At 41.9% G+C, this 23,202-nt stretch overlaps 1 protein-coding gene across 5 annotated transcripts in view; it reads right to left on the bottom strand.

The window, feature by feature from the left end:
- The window catches only part of LOC124716954 (replication protein A 70 kDa DNA-binding subunit-like), a 174,410-nt gene that overhangs the window by 50,238 nt on the left and 100,970 nt on the right, over positions 1-23,202 (bottom strand). For all 5 annotated transcript variants that reach the window (XM_047243543.1, XM_047243546.1, XM_047243548.1 and 2 more), the window contains exons 9-11: positions 22,370-22,604; positions 10,391-10,463; positions 5,354-5,513 (exon numbers count right to left, since the gene is read on the bottom strand). In XM_047243543.1, coding sequence (XP_047099499.1) covers positions 5,354-5,513; positions 10,391-10,463; positions 22,370-22,604 — 468 coding nt within the window. The remainder of the gene's footprint in view (positions 1-5,353; positions 5,514-10,390; positions 10,464-22,369; positions 22,605-23,202) is intronic.

Below are 23,202 nucleotides of genomic sequence, written 5' to 3'. Positions count from 1 at the left end.
CGGCTTAGATTCGAGTAAATACGGTAACCACACTATAATATGGGACCATAACCTCAAATTTGTAAGCCACTTCTTAAGTTTTTCAAAAGACTCTAAAACAATCAAAGATGTGCCAGAGAGCAATCTTGTTCCATCACTACAAAAATCTATCCGCTGAAAGGCAAAAATGTTGGTATTGGTTGAAACATTCTGAATACAAAAAGATTTGCATTCACTTTCACATAAAGGTGGTTCCATGTAACTCACAAACACACACTATTTCAAAGCCCAGCAAGTGACTGTGTGATCCTATGTAGTTTTCATATGAAAGACTTCTCTGTGTTCACAATGTGGGTGGTGAGGACAAGTGTGATGAACACTTTTAGAGTTTTTAGAAAAGAGCAAATACAAGATTTTGGGAATGAAATAATTTCCATTATCTCTTCAAAATTCTTGGAGGAAGCAACATATGAGAGTGACTTTCCTTCTAAACAAAGGTCAGTGAAAAGTACACAGCCATGTTTTACAACAAAACTTGTTGGTTTGACTTAGCTAATAACTAATGTTGATGTTTTATAATACACTGGCAGTTCCATTTCATCACTATATCAATCATCATTAAATGTGAATCTTGACTAGCTATGACAGCTTTCCTCAATGCTCCTCACATATCTACAATTTAAAATTAACCTAATAAACTTCAAAATATGACAACTGTCTACAACTTCATTTCATTCCAACTTCAATCAGCAAGTTTTCTCGAAACTCATTTGTGATTTATGTACATTCACGTTTTATCTCATCCGGGTAACACTTTCAGAGGCAACAGTTTCAATTACTATTTAAACACTGCATTCAAATTACTGTGCTACTCCTAACCTTCACAGTTTTCTTTTCTGCTTTCTTGCTTAACTTTAATTTGGTACAAATTCTCTAAAACTACTACATATCAGTGACAACCGAATGTCTAATTATGTGCAGATGAGATCAGTGTATGCCAATACTTAAAAATAAGTCAGAGACATGACCTAAAACTACAGAAGTTTCACATTAAGCTTACCCTGTATGGATATTACCAAAGATAAAAAGTGTCTATTAATTTATCATAAATAAAGGAAACTGCTACCAGTCAGTTATGGAACTTTTTTTTTTATTTCTATAAACCAGATTTCAATCCTTTTGAGGCTAATCTTTGGGAATGCCAAAGTTACATAATTCTATCTGTATGAAATTGAATGGGTTGCTACTCACCACTTTTATGAGGCACCAAATGACAAATAGGGACATTTAAGGTTTCAACTACAGATAGTCACATTTCAAGTACATTTAAATGTAGTTTCATTGTGGCTGTCTGTCCCTCAGTGTTCCCACTATGGTGAGTAGCCATGTACCCTGTATCCTATTCGAGCGCTAAAGACTACACTGTTGAGCGCCCAGATCACCATATCCATCCTATATCCTATTGACGAAATAGTTCACAGGTCAACAGTCAGATGTCAATGTCTTACAGGCACAACATTTCAACAAGTGACTACGTTGCCTTTATCAGGTAAGCTGATGAACTCTCTGTTGCCTGTTACACATCTCCAGAGTGGAAAGATACGTAGTAAACTTCTTGTGTGTTTTCTTCGTAGTTTATTTCTTAAATTCGAACATGCTTCTGTTTAAGAGGCTTAATCTCTCATTTTTTTGAATAAGTGTAAATTCAGGCAGTCTGTCAGGGTGTAGCGGTGGCACAGAACCTGGTGCATCGCATGACACCTCAGGTGTCACTTGTCACACCCACAGGCTCTGCTGCCAAGGCACTTTCTAGAGTACCCAACATGGTAGATCCATCCTCACAGCAGGATGAGTGGCATTTGGTAGGACTCGCCTTTATAGGTCAGGTGCGCACTACACAAAAGAAGCAACTACTTTGGGTGTCAGAGTACTTCTGGATTGCATATGGAGGCTTTTTAGGCAAGGTGGTAGTTTGAGGTACTATGATGAATACTAGTCAGATAATATACAGATAAAGAAATTAGAGTGCATTCAGAGGTGAGCTATGTTGACTCAAAATTTTATAGCTAAATTGTCAAAGTATTTGTAACTAAGTTTCCAAATTTACTATCCTCTAGGGAAGTTCTCGTGTTCAAATTAGTCTCGGGACTGAGATCTAGCTGACACCCAAAGTAGAAAGTTTTGAGATACTGAATGAGCCATGGAACACATATAGGAACAACATGTTAGATAACATAGGAGGGGGAGAGTTCACAGCTGTTGACAATATTTTTATCACCACTAAGATCTAATTTGAGTGAGACAGTGAAGTTATGAATGAGCCACGTAGCTAACCCACGATGTGTCGATTCGGCTTCACGCTGTCTCTCTGTTGCGTATTTTGGTGGGTCTGCAGCGCCATCTGCAACCTATCTTGCACAGCAGGGACGTGGCTCGGAGCTGGCGAGTTGAGTCGGAAACGAGACACTGGTCTAGAGCAGATCTCGCTTTCTTCCGAGTGTAGCCTGGTATTTATCGTCACAAAGCTTTGCAATGGGAAGGCTGTGGCATGAGCAGCTCTTCAGTATTCCTTCTGCAAGTTGACCTGCACGAGGAGCAGGCACAATGAGTTCTTGTGTTTTTAATGGGGCAGTTAAAATGATCCACTGGAGGGAGATAATTCTGGATCCCCTGGAATTGCTGGACAGTGATTCTGTCAACTGAGTGTGGGTAAGAATGCTATACTGAGGGTTGCAACTGACTGAGTTTAAGTGTTCTGGCAATGGAGTTCTGGGCCATTAGTACTAATATTTGGTGCCTCATTGGTTGCTACTGTTGAGCCTAAATTAATTATATGTTTTCTTGACAGTGCCTCGTATTCAACCTAATTTAACTCACGAATATGTGGTACCACAAGTGACGTTTCACACAGTCATTAACGTCTCACTTAGGCAATGAATTGGCAACATTTAGTTCCAGTGTGATGGATGTAGAGGAATTATGGGCAAAGCTTAAACTGATTGTAAATCGTGCTCTGGAGAAGTAGCTGCCTAATACGTGGACTGACAGATAAGACCCACCATAGTTTAACAATAAAATTTGGGAACTGCTGAAGAAGTAAAGGCTGGTTCACTCTCAGTTCAAAAGAAAATGCGCAGATGACGGCAATGGTCAGTTGGGATTCGTGCATCCGTAAAATGATCTCAGCGTGAAATGTACAGCTACTGCCATCTCACCTAAGCAAATGAACTGGCCGAGAACCTGAGAAAATTTTGGTCTTGTATAAAATCGATACTCCGGTCTAAGGCTTCTATCGTCACACTTCGACCAGCACAGTGTGGCAGTAAAAAATATTAAAAAGAAAGCCGAAGTTTTAAATTTCGAGTTTAAGAAATCATTCGTGCAGGAAAATTGTACTAACATATTATTGTTTGACCACTGCACAGATTCGTATATGGATGACACATCAGGCATCTCTGGCATAGTGAAACAACTGAAAGAGTTCAAAACAAATAAATTGCCAGGTCTAAATGGAATGAAAATCCAGTTTTAAAACAGTACACTGCAGCTTTGTCCCCTTACTTAGCTTGCGTTTATTGTGAACCACACACTGATTGCACAGTCCCACGCGACTGTAAAACAATGCACATAACTCCTGTATATAAGAAGGGCAAAAGAACAAACCTGGAAAGTTACCAAGCAATATCCCTAACGTTGGTTCGCTGCAGAATTCTTGAACATATTCTCAGTCTGAATATAATAAATTTCCTCGAGATGAAAAAGCTTCTGTCCACGAATCAGCATGGTTTTAGAAAGAGCTGCTCTTGTGAAACTCACCTTGCCCTTTTCTCACATAATATACTTCAAACTACAGATGAAGGGCAACAAGCAGATACCGTACTTCTGGATTTCTGAAAAGCATCTGACACAGTGCCCCACTGCAAACTGTTAATGAAGGTACAGGCATACGAACAGGTTCCAAGATGTACGAGTGGCTCGAAGGCTTCTCAAGTAACAGAATCTCATTGTCCTCGATGGCGAGTATTCGTCAGATACCAGGGTATCTTCAAAAGTGCCTTACGAAAGTGTGACAGGACTATTTTTATTTTCTATATATGTAAATGATCTGGCAGACAGAGAGGGCAGCAATCTGTGGCTGTTTGCTGATGATGGTGTGGTGTACAGTAAGGTGGTGGAGCGACTGTGGAAGGATACAAGACAACTTTGACAGAATTTCTCGTTGATGTGATGAATGGCAGCTAACTCTACATGTAGAAAAATGTGGACGATTGGAAGAAACAAACCTGTCATGTTCAAGTATAGCATTAGTACAGTGCTGCTTCCCACAGTCATGTCATTTAAATATCCAGGTGTAACATTGCAAACCAATGTGAAATGAAATGAGCACATTGGGTGTGGTCCATTTGTAAAGGAGACCACATATACAGTATTAGTGTGACCTATTCTTGGATACCGCTCGAGTGTTTGGGATACATACCGTGACAGATTAAAGGAAGACATCGAAGCGATTCAGAGGAGGGCTGTTAGATTTGTTACCAGTGGGATCGAACAACACATAAGTATTATAGAGATACTTCTGGAACTCACGTGGGAATCCCTGGAAGCAAGGTGAGATTCTTTTTGAGAAAAATTTAGAAAACCAGCATTTGAAGTTGACAGCAAAATGGTTCTACTGCCACCAGCGTACTTTGCTCAAGGATCGCGAAGATATATGAGAAATTAGGATTTGTAGGGAAGTATGAAGACAGTAGCGTTTCCCTTGCTCTATCTACAAGTGGAACAAGAAAGACCTCCACCGTGCGCTGCACCACACAGTGGATTGCAGGGTACGTATTTAGATGAGGTCACTGCTCACAACATTGTGCCCATTGCACAATGACATCCAGTCGTTCACCCCTGAACTATTTCATATTGCTTTTATTCCAGATTTTCCATTGTATAACTCTACTTATAGCACATGCAGCAGTATGAGTTGTATTGTTGTCAATAAGTAACTGGTAATTTCCATTTTAAATGCCTACTGGCTACAGAATCTGCTATTCACTATAAACATCGAGTGGCAACAGAAACCACCAGCTGTACAGCATATGCTGGATGTTGACAGATTTCAATTGACAGTGTGTATAGTAAGTACTGAATTCTGTAACCAACAGGCAATGAAATTGCAAGATGTTAGCTGGATCTACAACTAATACCACCCATTTTGTTACAAGCCAGTATCTATTAGGCAGAATTATTTAACTTCCACATGCCCCATCTGTAAATGAGTCTGGATAGGCTCAAAAAGTAATTTATGGAAATAAACAAATATTTCATAAGTCATTCACCAGAGTTTTCTGTGTTTAGATTAAAAATAAGTTTGAGTTCCACTTACCTCTATGAGACCATAAAATCTGTCACACTGTTCATCAAATGCTGTTGCAAGTATCTCCCCAGATTTATCAACAAATTCCACAGAAAATCGTCCCCCTTCTCCGCTTTCATTTGGTGTTCCCCCTCTCCGCTTGTTTACAACACGAGCTTCGATTCTCCACCTGGAAACAGATAGCACATTAGCTAAAAGTGAATGCAGGCATCTAACTGTTTTCATGTATAATACAGAGTCAATCATTGTGAAAAGGATATATGGTCACAGACTGCAAATTGCAGATGTGCACAGCAAAAATACTGCTAAATACTAAGCTTTTGGAGAAAGCATTCTTCAGAAAAGAAAGGAAATCACACACACACATGAACACAAGCAGACACAACTCAGGCACAAATGACAATTATCTCCCGTCATTTTAGCTGGACTGGAATTTTTGCGTTGAATGAAAGCAGAAATCTGGAGTGAGACATGGAAGTGGGAGAAAAACATGCTGTCTGGCAGAGAGTTGCAGGGACCAATGTAGAAGATAGCAGTGGCATGCCCAGGCAGTGTCAGGAGGTGACGGATGGGTTGGAGGGGGGGGGGGGGGGGGGGCAGCTTGGAAAAGGAGAGGAGATGAGAGGAAAATGATTGGTGGGCGCGAGGCGGAGAGCGAGCACAATGTGTGTGAGGGAGCGTGGGCTGGGAGGAGGTTACAGGGCAGAGGGGGCAGAAAACATTGGGTGGAGGGTGTGGGGACAGTAGGTTATCATAGATTGAGGCTGGGAAAATTTCATACTTGTTCCTAATAGTCTATATTCTAACATGGATTTTCTACTATTTGATATGAGAAAAAAAAAATTTTAATGGATAGAAGCAACTTCAGAAATAGATTTATTCTAGTTGTTGCCAACATAAGTTACAAAACTGACACAAAATGTTGTGCAATTCAGAAATATCAAAGTTTGCAAACACCTGAAGTTACGAATGTGTTGTACATGTGGTGCTCAGCATAGCACACACTGTAGATTGAAGAACTTTAAATAGAGGGTATTTAGAAATACCTATTACAAACTACCAGGACTTGTAGAGCAGAGTCAGTATATAATAATCTGAACAGGAAACTCTTGTCCGAAAATGTGCCAGTTCCATTCTACAACACTTTCACATTCCAGATGTTTAACTATTCCACTCCTCCTTGGTGAATTGAGTTAGGTGTGACGCAGTATAATTATTAGGTAACACTTTATGAGAAAACATAACAAACCATCCATTTATCACTTAATCAAACAATGGAAAATATAGGATGGAATGTAACAATATTATCTACAGCTACATCCATACTCCGGAAGCTACCTGACGGTGTGTGACGGAGGGTACTTTGAGTACCTCTACCGGTTCTCCCTTCTATTCCAGTCTCGTATTGTTCGTGGAAAGAAAGATTGTCGGTATGCCTCTGTGTGGGCTCTAATCTCTCTGATTTTATCCTCATGGTCTCTTCGCGAGATATACGTAGGAGGCACCAATATACTGCTTGACTCCTCGGTGAAGGTATGTTCTTGAAACTTCAACAAAAGCCCGTACCGAGCTACTGAACCTCTGTTCTGCAGAGTCTTCCACTGTAGCTTATCCATCATCTCCACAACACTCTCACGATCACTAAATGACCCCGTAACGAAGCACACTGCTCTCCGTTGGATCTCCTCTATCTCTTCTGTCAACCCTATCTGGCATGGACCCCACACTGGTGAGCAATATTCAAGCAGTGGGCAAACAAGAGTACTGTAACCTACTTCCTTTGTTTTCGGATTTCATTTCCTTAGGATTCTTCCAATGAATCTCAGTCTGGCATCTGCTTTACTGATGATCAACTTTATACGAGTATTCCATTTTAAATCACTCCTAATGCCTACTCCAAGATAATTTATGGAATTAACTGCTTCCAGTTGCTGACCTGATATATTGTAGCTAAATGATAAAGGACCTTTCTTTCTATGTATTCACAGCACATTACACATGTCTGCATTGAGATTCAATTGCCATTCCCTGCACCGTGCGTCAATTCGTTGAAGATCCTCCTGCATTCCAGTATAATTTTCCATTGTTACAACCTCTCGATATACTAAAGCATCATCCGCAAAAAGCCTCAGTAAACTTCCGATGCTATCCACAAAGTCATTTATGTATATTGTGAATAGCAACAGTCCTACAACACTCCCCTGTGGCACACCTGAAATCACTCTTACTTCAGAAGACTTCTGTCCACTGAGAATGACATGCTGCGTTCTTTTGTCTAGGAACTCTTCAATCCAATCACACAGTTGGTCTGATAGTCCACATGCTCATACTTTGTTCATTAAACGACTGTGAGGAACTATATCTAACACCTTGTGGAAGTCAAGAAACACGGCATCCACGTGGGAACCCGTGTCTATGGGCCTCTGAGTCTCGTGGATGAATAGCGAGAGCTGGGTTCCACACGATCGTCTTTTTTGAAACCCCTGCAGATTCCTACAGAGTAGATTTCTAGTCTCCAGAAAAGTCATTATACTCGAACACAATACGTGTTCCAAAATTCTACAACTGATCGACGTTAGAGATATAGGTCTATAGTTCTGCACATCTGTTCGACGTCCCTTCTTGAAAATGGGGATGACCTCTGCCATTTTACAATCCTTTGGAACGCTACACTCTTCTAGAGACATACGGTACACCGCTGCAAGAAGGGGGCAAATTCCTTCGCATACTCTGTATAAAATCGAACCGGTAACCCATCAGGTCCAGCGGCCTTTCCTCTTTTGAGCGATTTTAATTGTTTTTCTATCCCTCTGTCATCTATTTGGATATCCACCATTTTGTGATCTGTGCGACAATCTAGAGAAGGAACTACAGTGCAGTCTTCCTCTGTGAAACAGCTTTGGAAAAAGACATTTAGTATTTCGGTCTTTAGTCTGTCATCCTCTGTGTCAGTACCATTCTGGTCACAGTGTGTCTGGACATTTTGTTTTGATCCACCTACCGCTTTGACATAAGACCAAAATAAAAGTAAAGTTGCTACTTATCATATTGCAGAGATGCCAAGTCACAGATAGGCACAACAAAAAGACTGTCACAAATACATTTTTGGACAACAAGGCCTTTGTCAAAAATAATAGACCACCCATCCACACACAAATACAACTCACACACATATGACTGCTGTCTCTGGCAGCTGAGTTGCGTTTGCATGAATGTGTGTGTGTGTGGTCTGCATTTGATAAAGTCCTTCTTGGTCGAAAAATTATCTGTGATAGTCTTTTAGTTGCATTTATCACTTAAGTACATTTGTTTGTATTAACACATAACTGTGCAATGACAGCAGCAGAGTTGATAAATGACACATTTTACATTGGTACGACTACCTACCAGCTGACCACCTGGGTGAACGGCCACCATCAAACTGTTGCTGAGAGTGAGCAGACCACCCTGTGGCACAACATGCAGCTGAACATAAAACGATTTATTCCAATGGCTCTCTCACAACCCAGACGATCTAGATCACCGCCTCCACCACCAGCTTTTCTGAACTGCACTGAAGGGAGTTATCCTTGCTACACATTCTCTGCTCCCAAAACTATCCCGGCCTCAACCTACAGTAACCTACTCTCCCCACACCCTCCACCCAACAGTTTCCAACCCTCTGTCCTATCACCTCTTCCCTATTCTCATCCCTTAACCCTCTGCGTGTGCCGCTCTATGCTAATTCACCCACCCATCTTGGAGAGCTGCATCAAACCAGTCTCAGGACTGAAGACCACAACAACAACATCCTCCCCCATTCCTGCTTCTCTCCCTTTTCGGTCCCCATTAAGCTCCCTGCAGCCTCCTCATGCCGTACCTGTTGGCAGTCCTGTCTTGCCTCCATCTAGTCCCTGCACGCTCCAATAGACAGCACTCTTCTCTCCCCCCACCTGTACCCAGCCATCCCTTCCCCTTTCCTGGCCCCTCGAGATTCCTGCTTCCATTGTATGTGAAAGTTGCAATCTGGTCCAAACTGTTGGAGAAGGCAGTCACATATCAAATATATAATTGAAACACAGTCCAAGAATGGCGCTAAAGCAGCTACTGCTCTACAGCACTGGTGATTTTTCATGACTGGCAACAAATGATGAAGTGCACTGTTGAAATAAGTTTTGCGTTATTTATGATGTGGATACTACTTAATATTTTCCTATACAATATTGAGAACAACTGATTTAAAAAATCGTCCAAAATGAGCTAATAAATATGATATTCTAATTTTATCTGAAAGAAAACAAAAAGAAACAGACACACACAACTCACAATGGAGTTAACTTACACGAAAAAATAACACAACAACAATGAAAAACAAAGAACAAAAAATAACCTTCTAGATCTCAGAAAATTGTCCAGTGCGCACATCTACCATCTCCCAAAAAGACACACCCATAAACTGCCTAATTCACTGTGGCTCATGTCACCCAAAAAAACATAAAGAAGGATATTTTTCGGACCTACACAGAGATTAATGAAGTATCCACTAAGGAAAAGATAAATAACTCAATTACAGACACCAAGAAAAATACCAAAAATCAGTGGCTACGATCTCACCATAGCCCACAAAATTTATATTAAAAACTGCATGCCGACGGAAAGGAAAAAAATCTGAGAAAAGGCATCAGAACTGGCATGAATCTATGTTCACTCAGCTCACATCTAACAGAACAAAAACACACAGCCAGTGATGTAGCAATGTCTAAATATATTTGAAGAGTTAAAAATTTTGATGTGTATGAAGAAACGTCCACACATTATTTTGACTGGAGAAACTGATTTGAAGCCTAAGAAATTCTTCAAAAATTTCTCCAATATTCTTCTAAACCTTTAGTTTTAAAATGCATTCCTTTGTTTGGATATTCCATGAAGACAGTTGATACACCTTGAAATGAAATTACATAATATAATATAAACATTATAATTATATAATCTATGTAAACTTCATTGGCCAAAAATAAAAATAAATGGAACTGTCCATCTCTGCACAGCAAAGATTGATGTACTCACTTTTCCCGGTATGGGCTGAGTTTAGCAACTGGGCAGATTTTTTGCTTCGGCTGTGGAGGGGTGTATTCCGCAGCTGGAAATGTAGACACATTTTTGAAAGAAAAACAATACTTCCTATGTCAGACTACAATCTCTAATGTAGCACTGTAATTTAACATGGATTCTGCCCAATGAGAAACTTAATATACAAATACCAGAGATTATTTTTTCTTGCTTTTTTGCCATTGGTTTTAAATTCTTCCACAGCAGCTGTTGCAATTACGAGCTTCAACTGGTAAATGTAGGAACAGCTACATCATTTACTAATCAGAAGAGCAAAGTAACATTATCTCAAAATCATGAACTATCTGATAATCTTAAATATTCTAGAGAGAGGAACTAATCCAAATGTTATCCACACCAATTAAATTCCTATTGAATCTTAATGAAAAATCAACAATTCAATGCAATGAAATTACAGTTACTCCAACAAAACACTTCTAAAACGTGGGACATCTTGTCTCATTAAAATATTAAATTCATTTTAATTCTGTCAATCATTGTATTTTAATTTTAACAACAGTGCAGAAGCCATTTTCCTGTAGAAAACAGGACATCCATACATGCATAATTTACTGTTTATAATCCAACCTCCTTCCAAAAAAAGGCATAAATAGCATGTAACTGAAGACATTTTTTCTTTCTTTCTTCTTTTTCATGGTAGTTTGTTACTGTTGACAAGAGTTGGCAACATGTTTAAGGTCAGTAAGGCCACGAACAAATCTACAAAAATAATCAGTAAATACAAGGAGCGATCAATAAGAAATGTTTTGGTGCCAAGAACATTTGTTTAAGGAAAATATTTATATGTGCACAGGGTAATCATTAGCAGTATGCCTGTAGTGTGGGGAAGAATGGAGAATCACTTAAAAGAATTATTTTAAAAGTGTTAGTGGACAGTCCAGCCCACATTTAAATGCTCAAGCTAGTGAGTTAAGTGCGAGTATTGGTGCACAAGGTGTTAGATCTTAAACGGCTCTTGCTGAGACAAAGGAACAAAAAGTCATAGAGCTTCAGAATCGAGTAGAGCACGGGTGGGCAACTGATGGCCACAGGTCAGATCGAGCCATAGAACCAATTTGTGTGTGTGGGAGAGGGGGGGGGGGGGGCAGCAACGCACTCACATCGTAATCCACCTGGATCACATTTTCGGATATTTCTGCCGATGATCAGCTCAGCTCACCTTGAGTTTCCAGGTCGTGATATGGACCAATGAAAGTTTAGCCTAATCTGCATGTGCACAATACCATTTTGCCACCACTGGATTTGAATGACTAAGGGAAACACATTTCCAATCTTAGCTCGAAATCATGGCCCACGTGCATGCGCAGAGTGGGGAAAGAGCTGACTGAAGGGGTGCGGGGAGGAGTATTTTCATCTCAAGATCAGTGCTGGCAAAAACAAAAACACACACACACACACACACACACACACACACACACACACACACACACACACACACACAGTTGTTTGTTAGTTTCAGGACAGTATTTGTGAGTGTCTGTACCAAATTTATTCACAAAATGTCTGTCATTAAAACGAGAAACATAGATGCTGAATGTTGCCAATTCCAGGAGAAATTGACAGAGCATTATTTCTTTTCCATGTACAGAGATAAATCTGCTTCCTTGTTCTGTTGTGAAAGAATATAATATGAAAAGGCACTCTTCTAAGAAATACACTGCTTAACAACAGCTTACAGGGCAACTGCACAATGATAAAATTAAAATATTAATTCCAATTTGGAAAAGCAATATCAAATGTTTAGCAAAGTGAGGACATTGTGAGACAATTTGGTTGAAGTTAGTTTTATGGTTAGTAGAGAAAATTGTCCAATCATTACAGCCTTGCTGAAAGCAAATTCATAAAGAAACACATCTTGGACATTGCAGATGAACTACATGTTGGTAAAGAAAGAGTTTGAACAATTGGCATTACAACCATTAAAAGGAACCACTACTAGAGAAGACATTTTTGAACAAGAGGAAAAAACATCAAAACGTTAACCCTGCAGTGCAGTCAAGTCAGTAGAGCTTGTTCTGCTGGAACAACTGTGACAATCGTTTCACAAAAAGGTTTAGTTGGCATATTACGTGAAAAATCTGCTGAATTAAATACTAAGAAAGCCAATTTAACAATTCTTCACAGCATTATTTACGGAAGTTGGTGTGCTAATTGAATTAAAACAAAAAATGTGGTTGATGTGGTTACCACGCACATTAATTTTATGAAGTCCTAGACACTACATCACTTACAGTTCAAACAGTACTTGGGTGACCTATTACCCCATCATGAATATTTATCTTTCCATTGCAGAGTGGGATGAGTGAGTATGGCAAATATGCTGAAACATTTTTATGATCTTCAACCATAAATAGCAGATTTTGTGGCTATCAAAGAGAAGCTATTGCCCGAAGTAAATTAGTCCCAATGGATTTGTGATTTAACATTTACAATTGACAGCACAGGTCCTTCAAATGACTTAAATAATGAATTCCAGACACAAGGCCAGTTAGTTCACAAATTGTATAGCAATCTGAGAGCTGGTACTTAAGTTTCATTTGGATTAAAAAGCTTTACAATACTATATGATAAAAGCTAAATCTGAGAAATTTAAATCTGATGAATTCAAAAATACAAATGGTAATTCATAGTTATCTAGTTACAATGCATTTAGTTGTGGTGACATCCTTGGTCTAAGTGGAGGAATGGGAGGGGATAGGAATTAGTAGTGTAACATGTCACTTCCACAAAGTGGAACCATCACCTACCTAGCCAACAAATGGTGATCATGATAGTTGAAACCATTAATTAGTGACACAGCTTACAATCAAAACTCCCTGGAGTTTTCATTACTGTTTCTGTATGTGAACTGAAAGGGACGGATGTCGCATGTCTTCAAAGAGGGATGGTAAATTGTAGTATTCTGACGATTTGTGGTACCTGCTAGGCTCTATCTTTATTCCCCGCTTTGATATCCTGGCGTGGAAGAGGAGGGTGCCCAACCAACTAATGAGTGTGCTGTGACAATGGAGATGACGTCACGGTGAAAGAAAGACAAGTCTGTTATTCATTCAAATGTCAGATCTCTTTCATGTAACATTAAGCTGAATGTACACATCCTAACCTTACATGCAATGTTTTCCTATATTAAGTAATTGAATCAGAAGGCGCAATATAACTGTTACACTATGATATACTTTCTATTATTTAGTAGAAAGCTGGGAATATTTCATGATTTACAGACTTTCAGCACAAGATACAAATGCAGAGAAAAAGAAGTCCACCATGCAGTGCCTGATAGGTGCATGAACAAATTGTAATTAAACATGCCTCGCTTCAGAATCTGGAGATAAATAAAAATTACCAAAGATGCAAAAGTGCAATTGCAATGCTAATTATCCTAAATTTTGAAGTTCAAACATCAATAACAACAGATCCCCCCCCCCCCCCCCCCACCATCCACCATGTCCCTCGGCACTTATGTCGTATGACCAATTGTAGTAAAGCTTTCGGAATGGAAAAAATGCCAAGTGGCTTCACAATTTATATTATGTGCAATCTGTTTGCTTAAGGTTGCCGAATGGTTGGGCAAATGTTGGTGTGCATCGCCTCCAACAAGGTGGTCCAGAATAAGACACTAGTGTGCCAACCTGCAAGGTAGTTCTCCATTGGAATCCTCTTAGTCTGACAACTTGATGGGGCTGGTTGGACATAATCAACCAGCCCAAGTGGGAGCCTGTTCCTGCTTCTGTCTGATTGGGTTTAATATCCGCTTCTGTATTATGGAGGCATTTAGTTGTGGTGACATCCTTGGTCTAACAAGGGGAGGCCGCTAATTGTGAAATTCAGATTCGATTCACACTGCGCATAATAAAAGCTCATTGCCAGAGGTGTAATGTGGCAAAGCACCAATATGCACTTCTCAGCCGTTGTCGAGAAAATCGACACTTAAAATAAACCGTTGCCGTGAAATACTCTCTACGATTAGTAACTTTCTACAGCGTCGTGGCGCAGCAGTAAGCACTGGGGTTCGTAATCCAAAGGTCGCCGGATCAAATCTTGCGCCATGCAACCCTTTTTTTTTTTTTTATTTATTTTTTTTTTTTTTTAAGTATTGGTTTTTTTTTGTAATTCAAATGTGTGTATACACACACACACACACTATATATATATATATATATATATATAAAAAAAACAAAGATGAGGTGACTTACCGAACAAAAGCGCTGGCAGGTCGATAGACACACAAACAAACACAAACATACACACAAAATTCAAGCTTTCGCAACAAACTGTTGCCTCATCAGGAAAGAGGGAAGGAGAGGGAAAGACTCTCTAAATATGTCTGCCTGCGTCTGTATATGTGTGGATAGACGTGTGTGTGTGTGTGTGTGTGTGTGTGTGTGTGTGTGTGTGTGTGTGCGAGCGCGCGCGCGCAGCGCGCGCGCGCGCGAGCGCACACCCATCCCTTCCCCCCCCCCCCCCCCCCCCCCCCAAGGCAAGTCCCTCCGCTCCCGGGACTGGAACGACTCCCCACCCTCCCCCTCAAAACCCACCCCCCCCGTCCCTCCCTCCCCATCCCTCCCCCCGACGAGGCAACAGTCCGCCGCGAAAGCCTGAATCCCACGTGAGTCCAGATCATGAAGATGTCATCAATAAATCTGTACCAAACTTTGGGTTGGCAGACTTGGGTAACCAAGAAGGCTTCCTCTAAGCGACCCATGAATAGGTTGGCGTACGAGGGGGCCATCCTGGTGCCCATGGCTGTTCCCTTTAATTGTAATCCGAAACCTCTGTCCTATCCAAAGGCCTCACCTTCAGCCCCACTCCCAGATTCAACCAAACAGCCCTCGTCAAAGATTTACTGTCCTACACTCGTACTCTCTGCTGGAAGTATCACTTTGCCACGAAGAAAAATGATCCTAATCCTACTCCTAATGATCCGACTCCTCAAGACACCATCCAAATTGAACCCTGCCTGGAACAGTTCCGTCCTCCGTCACAGTGGGACCCACCTACTCTTCTTCAAAATCACCCTCTCCAAACCTTCCAGGAATTTCTGACTTCCAGCCTTGCATCTCAATCCTTCTTAAAAAACCTTAATCCTACACCCAACATCACCACTGCTGAAGCCCAGGCTATCCGTGATTTGAAGGCTGACCGGTCCATCGTCATTCTTCCGGCGGACAAGGGTTCCACGACCGTGATACTTGAGCGTCGGGAGTATGTGGCTGAGGGACTGCGTCAGCTTTCAGACAACACCACATACAAAGTTTGCCGGGGTAACCCCATTCCCGATGTCCAGGCGGAGCTTCAAGGAATCCTCAGAACCTTAGGCCCCCTGCAAAACCTTTCACCTGACTCCATCAACCTCCTGACCCCACCGACACCCCGCACCCCTACCTTCTACCTTCTTCCTAAAATCCACAAACCCAATCATCCCGGCCGCCCCATTGTAGCTGGTTACCAAGCCCCCACAGAACGTATCTCTGCCTACGTAGATCAACACCTTCAACCCATTACATGCAGTCTCCTCCCATCCTTCATCAAGGACACCAACCACTTCCTTGAACGCCTAGAATCCTTACCCAATCTGTTACCCCCGGAAACCATCCTTGTAACCATTGACGCCACGTCCTTATACACAAATATTCCGCACGTCCAGGTCCTTGCTGCGATGGAGCATTTCCTTTCACGCCGATCACCTGCCACCCTACCTAAAACCTCTTTCCTCATTACCTTAGCCAGCTTCATCCTGACCCACAACTTCTTCACTTTTGAAGGCCAGACATACCAACAATTAAAGGGAACAGCCATGAGTACCAGGATGGCCCCCTCGTACGCCAACCTATTCGTGGGTCGCTTAGAGGAAGCCTTCTTGGTTACCCAAGTCTGCCAACCCAAAGTTTGGTACAGATTTATTGATGACATCTTCATGATCTGGACTCACAGTGAAGAAGAACTCCAGAATTTCCTCTCCAACCTCAACTCCTTTGATTCCATCAGATTCACCTGGTCCTACTCCAAATCCCATGCCACTTTCCTTGATGTTGACCTCCACCTGTCCAATGGCAAGCTTCACACGTCCGTCCACATCAAACCCACCAACAAGCAACAGTACCTCCATTATGACAACTGCCACCCATTCCACATCAAACGATCCCTTCCCTACAGCCTAGGTCTTCGTGGCAAACGAATCTGCTCCAGTCCGGAATCCCTGAATCATTACACCAACAACCTGAAAACAGCTTTCGCATCCCGCAACTACCCTCCCGACCTGGTACAGAAGCAAATAACCCGAGCCACTTCCTCGTCCCCTCAAACCCAGAATCCCGCACAGAAGAACCACAAAAGTGCCCCACTTGTGACAGGATACTTTCCGGGACTGGACCAGACTCTGAATGTGGCTCTCCAGCAGGGATATGACTTCCTCAAATCCTGCCCTGAAATGAGATCAATCCTTCATGAAATCCTCCCCACTCCGCCAAGAGTGTCTTTCCGCCGTCCACCTAACCTTCGTAACCTCTTAGTTCATCCCTATGAAATCCCCAAACCACCTTCCCTACCCTCTGGCTCCTATCCTTGTAACCACCCCTGATGCAAAACCTGTCCCATGCACCCTCCCACCACCACCTACTCCAGTCCTGTAACCAGGAAGGTGTACACGATCAAAGGCAGAGCCACGTGTGAAAGCACCCACGTGATTTACCAACTTACCTGCCTACACTGTGATGCATTCTATGTGGGAATGACCAGCAACAAACTGTCCATTCGCATGAATGGACACAGGCAGACAGTGTTTGTTGGTAATGAGGATCACCCTGCGGCTAAACATGCCTTGGTGCATGGCCAGCACATCTTGGCACAGTGTTACACCGTCCGGGTTATCTGAATACTTCCCACCAACACCAACCTATCCGAACTCCGGAGATGGGAACTTGCCCTTCAGTATATCCTCTCTTCTCGTCATCCGCCAGGCCTCAATCCCCGCTAATTTCAAGTTGCCGCCACTCATACCTCACCTGTCTTTCAACAACTTCTTTGCCTCTACACTTCTGCCTCGACTGACATCTCTGCACAAACTCTTTGTCTTTAAATATGTCTGCTTGTGTCTGTATGTGTGGATGGATATGTGCGTGTGTGCGAGTGTATACCTGTCCTTTTTCCCCCTAAGGTAAGTCTTTCCGCTCCCGGGATTGGAATGACTCCTTACCCTCTCCCTTAAAACCCACTTCCTTTCGTCTTCCCCTCTCCTTCCCTCTTTCCTGATGAGGGGACAGTTTGTTGCGAGGGCTTGAATTTTGTGTGTATGTTTGTGTTTGTTTGTGTGTCTATCGACCTGCCAGCGCTTTCGTTCGGTGGGTCACCTCATCTTTGTTTTTATATATATTTTTCCCACGTGGAATGTTTCCTTCTATTTTATATATACATATATCTAAAAACATAGAAGATGAGACTTGCCGGACGGGGGCGCTGGCGGGTTGATGGACACACAGACACAAGCATACACGCAGGATTCTGGCTTTCGCAACGGCTGCTTCATCAGGAAAGACCTTCATGAAATCCTCCCCACTCCACCAAGAGTGTCTTTCCACCGTCCACCTAACCTTCGTAACCTCTTAGTTCATCCCTATGAAATCCCCAAACCACCTTCCCTACCCTCTGGCTCCTACCCTTGTAACCACCCCTGGTGTAAAACCTGTCCCATGCACCCTCCCACCACCACCTACTCCAGTCCTGTAACCCGGAAGGTGTACACGATCAAAGGCAGAGCCACGTGTGAAAGCACCCACGTGATTTAACAACTGACCTGCCTACACTGTGAAGCTTTCTATGTGGGAATGACCAGCAACAAACTGTCCATTCGCATGAATGGACACAGGCAGACAGTGTTTGTTGGTAATGAGGATCACCCTGTGGCTAAACATGCTTTGGTGCACGGCCAGCACATCTTGGCACAGTGTTACACCGTGCGGATTATCTGGATACTTCCCACTAACACCAACCTGTCAGAACTCCGAAGATGGGAACTTGCCCTTCAGTATATCCTCTCTTCTCGTTACCCGCCAGGCCTCAACCTCCGCTAATTTCAAGTTGCCGCCTCTCATACCTCACCTGTCATTCAACAACATCTTTGCCTATGTACTTCCGCCTCGACTGACATCTCTGCCCAAACTCTTTGCCTTTACAAATGTCTGCTTGTGTCTGTGTATGTGCGGATGGATGTGTGTGTGTATGCGAGTGTATACCTGTCCTTTTTTCCCCATAAGGTAAGTCTTTCTGCTCCCGGGATTGGAATGACTCCTTACCCTCTCCCTTAAAACCCACATCCTTTCGTCTTTCCCTCTCTTTCCCTCTTACCTGATGAAGCAGCCATTGGTTGCGAAAGCTAGAATTTTGTGTGTATGTTTGTGTTTGTTTGTGTGTCTATCGACCTGCCAGCGCTTTCGTTCGGTAAGTCACCTCATCTTTGTTTCTATATATATTTTTCCCACGTGGAATGTTTCCTTCTATTATATTCCCGGCAATCAGTTGCAACAGTTATGCATATAATAAGTTGTTGAAAGTCGTTTGTCGAGGAAAAACTGGCGACTTCGAACATCATTATGTTTTCCGCAAACAAAGTTGTATTTAACAAATGTTATTAATTGTCTTCATAATTTAAACCATGTATAGTTAACGGAAGACGTAGAAACGATATTCCGAAACGAATACGTATAGCGTAAGTCAAACATTCGAATTAGAATAGAAACCCCACGAACACAAATTTGCTGTGGCAGGTATGAAATATAAACTCCGTTACTCGCTCGTTACACTTGAAGGACAGATGCTGAAGGGGCCGAAACGAGCCGCCGCATAACAGCGTAGTTGCCTGCTAACTTCGGAAGAAGGTAGATGTGGTCCCTAGTGCAACTTATAACATCATCGAAAATCAGTGCGGACGTGAAAGTTTCCGTACACCCTGTTAAACAAACGGAAAAATGGAGGCGGTACAATTGGAGAGCGATCCGCCTTCACCAACATGCATAAGCAATTCATTAATAGCTTATGTATATATATCTAAAAACAAAGATGATGTGACTTACCGAACGAAAGCGCTGGCAGGTCGATAGACACACAAACAAGCACAAACATACACACAAAATTCAAGCTTCCGCAACAAACTGTTGCCTCATCAGGAAAGAGGGAAGGAGAGGGAAAGACGAAAGGATGTGGGTTTTAAGGGAGAGGGTAAGGAGTCATTCCAATCCCAGGAGCGGAAAGACTTACCTTAGGGGGAAAAAGGACGGGTATACACTCGCACACATACACATATCCATCCACACATATACAGACACAAGCAGACATATTTAATTGTCTTTAAATTGTCTTACCTCACCTGTCTTTCAACAACATCTTTGCCTCTGTACTTCCGCCTCGACTGACATCTCTGCCCAAACTCTTTGCCTTTACAAATGTCTGCTTGTGTCTGCATATGTGCGGATGGATGTGTGTGTGTGTGTGTGTGTGTGTGTGTGTGTGTGTGTGTGTGTGCGAGTGTATACCTGTCCTTTTTTCCCCCTAAGGTAAGTCTTTCCGCTCCCAGGATTGGAATGACTCCTTACCCTCTCCCTTAAAACCCACATCCTTTCGTCTTTCCCTCTCCTTCCCTCTTTCCTGATGAAGCAACCGTTGGTTGTGAAAGCTTGAATTTTGTGTGTAAGTTTGTGTGTCTAAAACTTCTTGCAATAAAAAAGGAAAAGGTTACATCAGCAATGTTGTTGTGGGGGATGGATGTGATCACTGTTTTTATAAGGCCCCTCCTTTCTTTGACAAATGTTGCTAAACAGAGACCAAGACTAGCTGCAACAAGTCATTCACAATTAAGAACTAATTCTACCCACCAAGATCCTATCTCTTAGTACATCTCCGCAACCATCAAGCTAATTTTCCTATGTGTCACCTGAAAGTAGTTTGTTTCATCATAGGCACCACAATCATCTTCTCCGTAATACAGAAGATAAAATACAGCTAACATCCATGCAATAAATTCAAATGAAGCACACTATATGAGGACCGTGGCCATACATCATTTACATTTAGTAAACAACAGTTCTCCTTATAAACAATACATTCTCCTTCAATTTCACGTAATAGGTATCACAAAAAACTCTGTAACGTTACATATTTGAATTTTTTGTAGAAATCATAATATGATGTTAGCTACATACAGCAATTTTTTTTTATTTTCACTTACTACATATTTTGTAGCTTACCAAATGTTTACTTTATCTCAATCTGAAAGCCAAATGTTCGTCAGATGATATTACTTCTCCGAAATTCAATCTTTTCGCAGTTGGCGTAAGCACTCGTGAGTTGTGACCAAAAAGTAACAGGGATTTACGTTTCCCTTAAAGAATCGTTATGTATTCATCAAAATTATCTTTATTCCCTTCCAAGTAATCCCCTCAGATATAATACACTTCTACAAGCACTTAGCCTAATCTTGGAAGCACTTCTAGAACTCACTTTTTGTTACAGTTTTCAGCTCCTACAGCAATTTTGTTTTTATCTCATCAATGTAAGCAAAACAATGTCCTTCCAACACTCTCTACTGCATCAGGAATAGAAAGAAGTCACAGGACACGTTTGATGAATACGGTGGCTAAGGTAACATAACGGCTTTGTTTTTAGCAAAAACATACATTGAGATGTAAGCAGGAGCATTATTGTGAAGTAATTTCCAGGACTGGTTTTCCCCACAATTCAGGTGGTTTTCTTTCAATTGCTTCTGGCAAACAGTGCATAACTTACAGACAGTATTCCTTACTGACTGTCTGACCGTAAGGCAAGAACTCCTGATGCACCATCCCACTGTAATCAAAGCAACTTCATTCAGCAATTCTGAGCAATGTGTACACGCCTGTACATGCCGTTGTTTTTGGTCAAAATTCAACAATTTGGGAATAAACTTTGCTGGTACACGCTTCATGGCCAAACCATCCAAAAAATGGCTTGGCATGAGCCAACCAATATGGCAACATCATCAAAAAACCTCTCCAATAATGATTCAGCTATTTTTCAGAACCATTTTCTAGACTTCTTCCACACTGTCATTAGTAAAATTGACCCTCTTGTCATCTACAATGTGTTCTGACCTTCTTCGAAACATTTATACCACTTGTAAACTGATGTCATATTCACAGTAGATTCGCCAGAAGTCCCAGTCATCATATCGAATGTGGTGCTTCACTTTGTCCCATTTTTCAAGCAAAATGTAATGTGGATTCTTTGATTCTTCTTTTTCAAAAGAAAAAGATTGCTGAGCACTCGAAAACAACGATAACCTTTTTGACTGTCAACAATAAATTAAATATTAAAACAGCTGAAAATGCAAGGTTACGTCAGGAACATGTGTACCAACAAATAACAAAAAATTGGATGTATAAAGCCCACAAAAATAAAAAATTCCCATTCCTTTTTCATGGCCTCATCTTTAAACTTTCCCATTATCAACCAGTAATAGTTCAAATATTCCCTCACACCTCTACCCTCCAGTTCTCAATGTAGGTGATGAAATTCCCATAGTATATGAAGGTACCTAGTTACAGACTGACCCACTCCCTCCTTTGCTTTTGCAGGATCAAGATACGCATTTCTCTCAGACATTCAACCGGTGTCCACAGTATCAAGAAGCAGTTCACTTGATTGCAGCTGACAGTATGTTGAACGTAACTCGGCTGCAGTGGACAAGCATCGGAGATTGCCAGTAGGTGGCCAACTGACGAGTTCGACAAATAGTTCCAGTAGATGCACGCATTCATCGTTAAGGCTAACAACATAACCAACAGATTTTCTTCTCCTCCCCCCTCTCTCAAAACTGTATTAAAAACAGCATCCCAACATATAACTGGAGAACTGCAAACTTTCTGTGAAAAGAAACAAACAGTTACTCACTGCCTGCCACTTCCAGCTGCTCAGTCAAAATGTTGACATGTTCCTGTCTCTGATACCAGTCACGCAGCTGGTGTGCCTCTGGTATGTCAGGGTTCACTCTGACAGTGTTCCACATCTGAACCGATGCTGAGCGCCGACCGCCAAAGTCTGACTGTTTGGCACCCTTTACTGCCAGCACACAACCGGGAGTCGCCGAGAACTCTTCAGCCTGTGTGCCCCACAAAGTCAGCTTCACCTGTGGGGAAAATGCAACCTGTTATACTCTGATTAAAACTGCTCTGTGATTGGCATTTCAGCCAGTCTAGTAGCAGGGTTCAGCCATCAGCAGACTGACATCTCAGCGGACTGCCATCCTTGGACTGACATCTCTGCCCAAACTCCTTGCCTCTGTATATGTCTGCTTGTGTCTGTATATGTGTGTGTGTGTGTGTGTGTGTGTGTGTGTGTGTGTGTGTGTGTGTGTGTGTATGTGCGCGCGAGTGTATACCCATCCTTTTTTCCCCCTAAGGTAAGTCTTTCCGCTCCCGGGATGGGAATGACTCCTTACCCTCTCCCTTAAAACCCACATCCTTTCGTCTTTCCCTCTCCTTCCCTCTTTCCTGACGAAGCAACCGTTGGTTGCGAAAGCTAGAATTTTGTGTGTATGTTTGTGTGTCTATCGACCAGCCAGCGCTTTCGTTTGGTAAGTCACATCATCTTTGTTTTTAGATATATTTTTCCCACGTGGAATATATAGATGATGAGACTTACCAAACAAAAGCGCTGGCAGGTCGATAGACACACAAACAAACACAAACATACACACAAAATTCAAGCTTTCGCAACAAACAGTT

Source organism: Schistocerca piceifrons, chromosome 9, assembly GCF_021461385.2.
Source record: "Schistocerca piceifrons isolate TAMUIC-IGC-003096 chromosome 9, iqSchPice1.1, whole genome shotgun sequence".
In the NCBI taxonomy this organism is placed as follows: Eukaryota; Metazoa; Arthropoda; class Insecta; order Orthoptera; family Acrididae; genus Schistocerca; species Schistocerca piceifrons.
This window is presented reverse-complemented; position numbering and strand designations above follow the sequence as displayed.